Raw genomic sequence first — 10,787 nt, forward strand, 5'->3', positions numbered from 1 at the left:
GGCACGGCGGCGCCTTTTCCTCGCCCTCGGGTGGATCCGGCCGGGGCGGCGACGCCAGGACCGCGCGGGGCGCCCAGGGACAGGCCGGCCCCACCGCCCAGGGCTGCCCGCCCAGCCTGGGTCCCCGGAGCCGCCGCAGGGTGCGCCTGCCTGACCGAGCTCCTCCCGGCAGGATCTTTTTGTTTTCCCCCCCCTTAGTTTTTTTTTTTCCTTTTGGAGAGGTTTTGGCTGTAGGGCGAGTGCGCTGACAGAGACAGAGACAGAAAGCGAGAAATCACCCCCCAGGGGGGATGGCCACGCCGCAATCCCTTCTCCGTTCTCCTCTCAGGATCTAAGGCACGCATGCACTGACTCCCGACGGGGTCCAGGATTCAAACCGTGGTCGACTACATGGGAGTCCAGCGACACAGCCATTGCCAAGGGCTAGTCCCTTCCCCTAATTAATTGTTAAGGGGTGCATGTGTTTGCTGAAAGTGAGGAAGCACCTCCCATGGGGTCCTGTCCGGATTTTGGGTGGGCTTACACCACCCCCACCACCACCCCCCAGCTTGTCCTTTGAGGACTCCTGTTTGTGGGGTCTGGCCACATTACAATCCCCTCTCCTCCTGGGCACGCTGACATGTGCTTGGTGTGTTTTTCAAGCTGCTGGGTCCAGGACTCAAACTGTAGTTGACTCCGTAGGATCCTGCTGCCCTAACCACCATGCCATCAGATGACCTTTTTTTTTTTTTAAGTTTTATTTACTTCTTTTATTAGAGATACAGGCATCCCCAACAGGGCCCTCATGCTGCACTGCAGTCCACGACGGAGACCCCAGGCACGTGCGCACATACGCCGGGATGCACAGGGCCTACCCAAGTGTGTGAGGTGATGCTGCTGCACCGCTGCCTGGCCCTCACCCCCGATGTGAAAACTGCAAACACCACTTGGCCTATTCCCCAAACGCATTCACTGAAACAGCTCGAAGCAAGTGGGAGACAGGAGGCAGAGTTTATTGTGGAGAAGCTGAGCTGGCAGAGCCTGAAACAGCGACAATATTTAGCCCATCTGTTTACAGTCCTTAGGGGCTGGGGTCTCACTGCCTCTACTGACCTCTTCTAGTCTCATTTTCTTCCCCAGTCGGCCACTGGCCACAGAGTCCTAGGCTCCACCCCTTAACCCTTGGGCCGGCTTCCTGGCTACACTCTTACACAGCACTCTGGCCCATCTGCTCAGGGGAGGCGGCTTCGGCTGGTGGTGTGGGGGGCACCTTGGGCATTGACTCAGGTGGGGGGCCGCTCTCTTCTCGGAGATGGCCCTGATAGAGCCGGCGAAGGCGGGACAGTTCTCTCTCCGGTGGCTGTATCCAGTTGTACCAGGGGTACCAGGGGTCACCTGAAACCAGCGTGGGGGCTGGCGGAGTGGCACTCACAGCTCCATGAGAGGTGCTGAAGTCGAGGTCCCGGGGTTCAACCTGGGCAATGTGGTAACTGAGGAGACCTGAAGGATTAGAAGAAGTGAGGGGGCGAGTGAGCAGGGTAGTGCAGATCAAGACAATGACGACAAGGACCTGGAGAGGGAGGAGCAGGCGGCCACCGGGCCAGTGTGAGGCTGTTCCCTGCGCCAAGGCAGGCAGCCAGTGGGCGAGTGTGGGCTGCGTGCTGCCTGGGCTCTCGTCTGCGAGGCTGTGCAGCCCTGCACAGGGCCACAAAGCTGCATCTGCCACAGCAGCAGGGAATGCTTCACTAAATTGTGCAAAGGCGCCAGACAGCCCAGGACCAGAAAAGAAAAAAAAATTTTTTTTTGGAGAGGTTTTTGCTATAGGGCACGTGCGCTCACCAGACAGACAGAGACAGAGACAGAAAGCAGGAAATCACCCCCCAGGGGGGATGGCCACACGGCAATCCCTTCTCCTCCATTGTCCTTTCAGGATCTTGGGCATGCACGCACACACGCCCGGCATGAGTTTAAGCCACCAGGTCCAGGACTCGAACCGCGGTCGACTACGTGGGAGTCCAGCGACATAACCATTATGCTGCTGGTCCTGAGAAAAAAATTTTTAAAACAACCTTTCTGGGGCTGGCAAGTGGTATGGTAGTTAAAGGTGCTGGATTCCCACATGGCCGACCATGGTTCAAGTCCCAGACCTAGTGGCTTCATTTTCCTTCTCCCTCTCTGATAAAATTAAAATAAATAAATAAAGTTAAATAAAACATACTTAAAAAAAGAAAACAACTTTCTTTTGTGAGAGAAAAAGAGTACTTTAAAAAAAATTTTGTTTTCATTTTTAACTTTATTCATTTATTTATTCATCTGCTTATTTCAATTTGACCAGAGAGGGACAGAGAGAGAGAGAGAGAGAAATATTGAGAGAGAGAGAGAGAGATTGAGAGAGAAAGGGAGAAAGAAAGCTACTAGGTCAGGGACTGCCTTGTGGGAATTCAGAGCCCTTAACCACCACCCCACCTGCCACCCCACCCCCCTTTTTCTTTTTTTTTTTGGAGAGGTTTTTGCTATAGGGCGCGTGCACTCGCCAGACAGACAGAGAGAGACACAGAGACAGAAAGCGAGAAATCCCCCCCCATGGGGGATAGCCATGCCGCAATCCCTTCTACTCCTTTCTCCTCTCAGGATCTTGGGCACGCACGCACACATGCCCGGCGTGAGTTTAAGCCACCGGGTCTGGGACTATACGGGAGTCCAGCGACATAGCCATTGCACTAACTGATAGTCCCCCCACACCCCTTTTTAAGAGAGATTTATGCTATAGGGCATGCGCGCTTAACAGAGACACAGAAAGTGAGGAATCACGGGGGGGGGGGGGGGCCAGCCACACTGCAACCCCTTTTTCTCAATTTGCCACTTGGGATCTTGGGCAGAAACACACATGTGCCCAGCATGAGTTTAAGCCACCAGGTACGGGACTCGAACCATGGTTGAATATGTGGAAGTCCAGTGATATAACCATTACGTCACCTGCTGGTTCCCCGGGGCAAGAAATTTATACAAAGATTATCCTATGGGGCTAGCCAGTGGCATAGTGGTTAAGGTAGCTGTGTCACACTTGACTGACTGCTCAGCTCGAGTCTTGGACTCAGCTTGAAAAACATGCCACGCTCAGGGACCAGCAGGCAGCATGGTGGTTGAGGTGCTTGACACTCCCACATGGCAAACCACGGTTCGAGTCCTGGTGGCTTACCTTCTCACTTCCCCTCTCTTTCTGTGTGTCTCTGTCAAATTAAAAATAAATGAATGGATAGATAAAATTAAATAAATAATTATTTAAAAGAAAATCATGCCAGGCTCATGGGTGTACATGTCCAAAATCCCAAAAGGAAGGAGAAATGGAGAAGGGACTGCAGTATGGCCACCCCCCCGGGAGTGCTCTTTCTCTCTCTCTCTGGTGATCACATGCACCCTATATTAGATTAAAGAAATAAATCAAAAGATACTTTTTCTTAAGGAGAGATTTCTGCTATAGGGCACGTGCCCCCACCAGAGAAAAACAGAAAGCGAGAAATCAGCCCCCCCGAGAAGGACGGCCATGCCGCAATCCCTTCTCCATTCTCCTTTCAGGATTTTGAGCACATGTGCACTCGCGCCCGGCGTGTATTTAAGCTGCCAGGTCCAGGACTTGAACTGTGGTTGACTACATGGGAATCCAGCAATGTAACCATTATGCCATCTGCTGGTCCCTGAAAAGATCTTCCTATGATCTTGCTATGGCACTGGGACCAGTTGTAAAGATAAACAGAACAGGTAATGAAAGATGAAGAATGAGGGGATGGGAAAATGACAAGGTAAGAGATTTAGGAGGTGACAAAAGACAGTGGAGTGAGGAGAGATGGCTGGGGAAGAACACGTTGCGTGCTACCTTCTCTGATAGGCGGGAGCATTTATATCCACTCTCCAGCCCCAAATCCCCTTCCTTATTCTTTATAAGAGGGGTCCCCAATGTTCCCGGTATTAGGGACTGGCATTGTGGAAGACAGTCCCCTGTGAAAGGGGCAGGGTTGGTCCTAAGCACACCACACCCAGAGCACACCACTTCTGCCACAGTGTAACACACGACAAAGCCGTCACATGACAGAGCTCATGCTCCCGTGAGCATCCTCCACCACCAAGGACCCGACAAGAGGCGGAGCCAGGCAGCAGTGAGTGAGGGGGAGCAGCAGCAGACGCCGGTGGGGTTCACTCAGCGGCTCACGCCTCCTGCAGTTAGGGAAGGTGGGGGCCTCTGCAGGCCAGGGACCAGCACTGGTCCATGCCTGGGTGTTGGGGGCCCTGCTTTACACAGCCACGTGGTGCCCCTCTCACACTCACCGTGATCCCTGGCTTTCTGGATGGCCTGGGTCAGCTTCTTATGTTGCTTCATACAAACCCCTGTTGAGGAGAAAACCAGCTTGGATTTAGAAGACATGGCTTTGTCTAACTGATGGCCCCACTCCCAACCCCTCCACGGGCCTTGGGTTCTCCATCTGCCAATGGAAAGAATCCTCCCCCTTCTCTGGGAACTCGGATGAAGACTTCGGAGCGTCTCTGTAGCCACGACAGAGAGGCTCCTTAGTGATAAAGGCCACACAATGTGCGGCAGGGCACAATTCAAACAGCACAAGTGGCTGAAGCATTGTGCTGGACAGCCCACACAGATCCAAGAAGGGACCAAGTGATTTCAGGTGTGCAGAGAGCAATCTGTGCCAGTAACCATAGCCCCTGGTCTCTTCCACCTTTATAAAAACAAAAACGAAATCAATGACAAACTGAACACCAGGAGCACCGCCCCTCAACAGTAATGAGTTCATATTCTCTGCAAATTGATCTTGCTTCAGAATAGCGGCTGGCGGTTATTCCTGTCCAGGACCACAGTACGTATCTCAGGCGTGTAGGTCCTGTGGTCTCCGTCTCGGCTCAGCTCTGCCACTGCAGTCTGGAAGCTGTTCTAGACAGCACGGAAACAAGCGGACACGGCGTGGGCCAGATTCGGCCTGTGCCTGCTGTCAGGGGGGAGACGCAGCCCTGCATCGCCCTGCTCAGTCCCGAATCTGGGAAATCTGCCTGTCACTAGGCTAGAACTTCCGTAATGGTCAGTCCATGAGAACACCCCTTTGTAGGAGGGAGCGACCGTACAGAAAGGAAACGACCGCGAGCACGCTTACCTGTCAGGGACCGCACTCACACAGCTTGCTTACAGCACACCTGCCTGGGTTTTCTGTTCGCGCTAATTGTTTCAGCAATTTACTAAGTAAGCCCATTAAGGCAAGATTTCCCCAAGGGCCTTCAATGAAGCCACAGCGCGAATACCTGTCGTCTCACTGCACGATGAGTGCCTCAGGGAAAGCTGTTCTGGCGGTGACGGGGCTGGGGCTCACCTGTGTACGGGGCGTGGAAGATGATGCCAGTGTGGGCGCAGACAAACTGCTCCAAGAGCTTCACGTTCTGGGGGTCGGTGGTAGAGAAGTGTGAGCAGAGGGGGACTGAGAGTGCACGAGCCCTGCTCGCCCACAGCCAACCTCCACCTCATCTCTCTGGACACATTCTTCCTTTACAGCCTGGTTTTAGCCTCGTCAGTTCCCTAAACTCATGCTTGAAAACAGCAGCAAAGTTCCTCTTTTCCTGGCCTTTCAACCATTTTATATGCACGCTCTGGATTCTGTCACTGGACCCTGAGAAGTCTTCAGAGGTTACATCCTTTGGTTTTTGTTTGCTTTGTTTTTGATATAGGTTGTGTGCACTCGTCAGAGACTGACTGACCAGAAGGAGTGAGAGATCACCCCAGGGACCAGCAGTTAGCGTAATGGCTATGTCACCGGACTCCCATGCAGTTGACCAGGTTCAAGTCCTGGACCCTTAAACTCACACCGGGCGCATGTGCATGCGTGCCCAAGATCCTGAGAAGAGAATGGAAGAGAAGTGATTGCAGCACGGCCATCCCCCCGGGGGGTGATTTCTCACTTTCTGTCTCTCTTTCTATGTCCTTCTGGTGAGTGCATGCGCCCTATGGCAAAAACCTCTAAAAAAAAAAAGAAATCACCCCAGAGGGCAGGTGGCCACCCTATAATCCCTCTCCTTGATTCTCCTCTTGAGATTTTGGGCACGCATGTACGTGCATTCAGGATAATTTTCAAGTCACCGAGTCTGGGACTCAAACCATGGAGTCGGCCATGAGGGATGCAGCTCCTTAACTCCCATGCCACCTGCTGGCCTCACAGGTTATATTCTAGTCAGCCCTCAAGCAAAAACCCAGACGATCATTGGAAATGCCAAAAATCACCCACAAAATAATGTAATCAGCATGTACAAATTATTTTTAAAACTCTCTCTTGATTCCCAGAGGGGGCATGCACTTGGCAGAGAGAAAGCCCCCCAATGGGGCACAGTCGTGCCAGGATCCTTTTTCTCCGAGTCCCAACCCATCAAGATTTTTGGGGGCAGACACACACAGGCGTGTTTTTCATGCTGTCAGGGCGGGGATTTGAACTGTAGTTGGTCACATAGAACCCAGCTCCCAGTGCACAGTGCTCAACCATGGTACTAGAAGGGCAGCCCATCCAGTTAAGGTACAGAACGGCACACTAAATATAACGTAGTATGATTACAAATGACTTTATAGGGCCAACAGATGGCATAGTGGTTATGTCGCCAGACATGGTCAACCGTGGTTCAAATCCTGGACCTGGTGGCTTGAAAATCACACCACGGAGCCGGCCGGTGATGTGGTGGTTAAGAGTGTAGGACTCTCACATGGCTCGCAGTTCGAGTACCGGACCCAGCAGCTTGCTTTCTCACTTTCTCTCTGTCTCTCACTCTGTCCCTCTCTGGTCAAATTTAAAAAAATAATCACATAAAGTTCAAAAAAATAATTCTTTAAAAAAAAAAAAAAAAAAGAAAGAAAGAAAAGAAAATCACGCCGCCAGTGCGTGCCTGCCTGAGATCCCAGGAGTAGAATGAGAGGACCCACAGCGTGCCACCCTCCCTGGGAGGTGACTTTTCACTTTCCCTCTCACTATCTGTCTCTTGCTCCCTCCAGTGAGCACATCCGCCCTGAGGCAAAAACCTCTGTTTTAAAGAACAGACTTTATAGTTGTAGTAGCATAGAGCGACTCTCGGCCAGCACAGTGACCATGGGGTGCGACACCCAGAAAACGCAGGTGCACCTGGACACGGATGGCAGGTAGAATCACCTGCACTATTTCATTGTTTTACTCTTCTTTCTCCCTTAGTTATGTTGTTTTAACCTCTTCTTTTTCTTTTTTTTTTTTTTACAAAAAAGAATTATTTAAGGGGCCAGCAGGTGCCATGGTGGTTATGGGCACTGGACTCCCAGGGAAGGCTTGTTTTCTCACTTCCTCTTACACTGGTCCAATTAATACAAACTGATTAATGAAAAAGTTAAATAAAAATAATTCTTTAAAATGAAAAAAGAAAGGTTTCCTTTTACTTACTACTTTTTAACTTGACCAGAAAGAGACAGGGGTGGGTAGTGAGAAAGCAAGACGTTAGGCTGAACTCAGATTGTGGTCAGCCAGGTGGGAGTGTCCAGCGCCTTAACCACCACACCACCTGCTGGCTCTATGACCTCTTTTTAATACCTACCTAATCGTGTGTGGCCGAAACCATAAGGTTACCTAGTGGACTCCCCTATATGCTGTGTCAGAGGGTCCTTACAGCAGTCGGACATCCTTCTGCATGTGCTGCTGACTGACCCACAGACACCGTCCAACGTTCCTGGTGACCAGCCACGTAGGTCCTGCTCATCTAGTAGCTCCTGCTCGTCTAGCTTCCCCGCAAGCCCACAGTGCACTTCCCTATCATCACTTTGATACTGTTTCAAATTCTTTATGGAGCAAGTCCCACTCCTCTCACATTGTTGAAGGCTTTTTGAAAAATAGTCTAAGGCGTCAACAGATGGCATAAGGGTTACGTCACTGGACTTCCACATAGTCAACTACGGTTCGAGTCCCAGACCCGGCAACGTGAAACTCATGCCGGGTGTGTGTATGCCCAAGATCCTGAGAGGAAAATGAAGGACAAAAAGATGGGGCGAGCAGGTGGTGTGGTGATTAAGGCGCTGGACACTCCCACATGGCCAAGCACCGTTCAAGTTCTGGACCTGGTGGCTTGCTTTCTCACTTTCTCTCTCTCTATTCAAATTAAAATAAACTTATGAAATAATTCTTGGAGAAAAAAAAGATAAGGGAAAGGGCCAGAGACAGTAAAAGGAAAAGTGAGAAATCACTCAGGGGGATGGCCATGCTGCAATTCCTTCTCCTCTATTCTCCTCCTGGGATCTTGGGCACGCACATACACATGCCAGGCGTGAGTTTCAAGCTGCTGGGTCTGGGATTTGAACCACAGTTAACCATGTGGGAGGCCAGGGACATAACTGCTACACCATCCACTGGCCCCAATAGTCTCTTAGATTCTATTCCTCGTTTTACTCATCTGCCTGCTAGCCTCAGATCTCAGCATACCAGTCGTCATCAACATGACAATAAAAAGAAAATATCAGGAAAAGAACAGGCCAATATATTGGTTAATAATTGTGATAGGGCCAGCAGGTGTAGTGGTTAAGAAACTGGGCACCCACAAGGCCGACCATGGTTCGAGTTCAGGACCTGGCAGCTTGAAACTCACGCTGGGTGCATGAGCACACGTGCTCAAGATCCCAAGAGAATGGACTGTGGTGAGGCCATCCCCTCTGGGGGGTGATTTCTCATTTTGTCTCTCTGGCAAGTGCACACACCTCATAGCACAAAATCTCTTAAAAAAAAAAATTATGATAAATATAAGTGAAGCTTTGGGGCCGTCCCGTACCACAGCGGTTAAGGGCGTGCACTGAGAGCTGCATCCCGCATGACCGGCAGTGTTTCAGATCTCGGCCCCAGCAGCCTGAGAAACATGACGGTGTGTGTGTATTCCGGAAATCCTGACAGAGAGGAGGAGTGGAGGAAATGGGCTGCAGTGTGAGCGCACTCCACTGGGGACTGCGCTTGTGTGCGCTGTCTCTCCTGCAAGCACATATGCCCTCTGCTGATTAAAAAAATAAAGAAAAAAAAAAATTGAAAACGGTCAGCAGACGGCATGTAAGTGAAGGTGATGGATCCAACACGGCTACCTTCATGGTGTGAGTTCCTGCCCCGGTGGCTTGAAATCAATGCCAGGGGCATGTGCATACGTGCCCAAAATTCCAAAAGGAGACTGAAGAAGGGATTGTGGTGTGGCCATCCCTGAGGGGTGATTTCTCACTTCCCAGTCCTTCTCTTTCTCTGGTGAATGCATACAACCTATGGCAAAATAAATAAATAAATAAAAATAAGCCAGGCTAGACTACAGTGTGGTGGTTAATGGGGCTTTATCTCACATGGCTTACTGTATCCCACTTGGCTTACTGTACAGTTCCAGTCCCAAACCTGGTGACTTGAAAAACATGTCAGGCATGGGGCCGGCAGGTGGTGTGGTGGTTGAGGGCACCGGACTCCCACATGGTCGACTGTGGTTCAAGTCCTGGACCTGGCAGCTTGCTTTCTCACTTTCTCTCTTACTCTGGAGAAAATATTGTCCTTACCCTAAAGTCGACGTGCAACTTGTGATCTCGGCAGATGGGGCAGGGATTCCCAGCAACTTTATTCCCTCTCTGTAGAGAGAAGACATTCAAAGCCCTGTCAGAAAAAAATGCTGCTGCCACCGTCACCATGGCCTCCGCCCCATTCCACATCCCACCTACACACCACCCCTGAAACTCACAACACACGTCTTTCGGGTCCGCTGTGGGGGTATACCACCTTTGTAGTTGCGACGGTAGTCAGCCCAGACAGGACGAGAACCATAGCGGTTCTGGTATTCTGAACAGAAGACCACAACAGTTATTCCAGGGTGGGAATACAAGGGGTCAGTTTGTCCAACCATCTCAGACCACCTGACCCGCCCTTCCCCATTCAGAGGTACCTTCTGAGTCCAAGTATTTCCAGGGTTCGTCTTCATAAGGAGAAACAGGAACTGGAGGCAAAGACTCTTTCTCAGAGGGGGCTTTGCTACAAAGAGTCTGTATAGGAACCTATAAAGGGGGGGAGGGAATGAGGCGGGACCAGAAGTTAGCATAGTGGCTATGTCGCTGGACTCTCACATAGTCGACCACGGTTTGAATTCCAGAGCCGGTAGCTTAAACTCACGCCGGGCATGTGTGCATGCGTGCCCAAGATCCCAAGAGGAGAATGGAAGAGAAGGCATTGCGGAGAGGCCATCTCCACTGGGGGGTGATTTCTCGCTTTCTGTCTCTCTGTCTCTGTCTTTCTGGCGAGCGCACACGCCCTATAGCAAAAACCTCTCAAAAAAAAGGGGGGGAGGAATAAGAGAATGAAATCGAGGAAAGGACTCTATGTTTATCACACTTTGGGGAGAGAAAGAATGCATGCCTGTTATGTTAAGGGAATAGAGCAGATTTATATATGGAAGGTAGTGTTTTTGTTGGGCTTAAACTGACATAAAGCAACAACTACTGTCTCCAACTGAATCTCAAAAAAGAAGCTAATGAGACCGGCAGGTGGCATGGTAGTTAAAGGCACTGGACTCCGACATGGCTGACTGCAGTTTGAGTCCTGGACCTGGCAGCTTGCTTTCTCACTTTCTCTTTCTCTTTCTAGTGAAATTTAAATAAAGTTAAATAAAATATTTTTTTTCTATAGGGCGCATGCACTCACCAGAGAGACAAGAGAGACAGAAAGCGAGAAATCTCCCCCCAGGGGGATGGCCATGCCACAATCCCTTCTCCTCCATTTTCCTCTCGGGATCTTGGGCACGCAAACACACAC

General features: G+C 50.7%; 1 protein-coding gene across 1 annotated transcript in view; it reads right to left on the minus strand.

The window, feature by feature from the left end:
* Positions 1-971: 971 nt before the first annotated feature.
* The window catches only part of MRPS18B (mitochondrial ribosomal protein S18B), an 11,629-nt gene continuing 1,813 nt past the window's right edge, over positions 972-10,787 (minus strand). The window contains exons 2-7 of the mRNA XM_006146315.3: positions 9,925-10,033; positions 9,724-9,821; positions 9,545-9,613; positions 5,349-5,415; positions 4,303-4,362; positions 972-1,479 (exon numbers count right to left, since the gene is read on the minus strand). Coding sequence (XP_006146377.1) covers positions 1,187-1,479; positions 4,303-4,362; positions 5,349-5,415; positions 9,545-9,613; positions 9,724-9,821; positions 9,925-10,033 — 696 coding nt within the window. The 3' untranslated portion in view covers positions 972-1,186. The remainder of the gene's footprint in view (positions 1,480-4,302; positions 4,363-5,348; positions 5,416-9,544; positions 9,614-9,723; positions 9,822-9,924; positions 10,034-10,787) is intronic.

Source organism: Tupaia chinensis, unplaced genomic scaffold, assembly GCF_000334495.1.
Source record: "Tupaia chinensis unplaced genomic scaffold, TupChi_1.0 Scaffold000176_1, whole genome shotgun sequence".
NCBI lineage: Eukaryota > Metazoa > Chordata > Mammalia > Scandentia > Tupaiidae > Tupaia > Tupaia belangeri.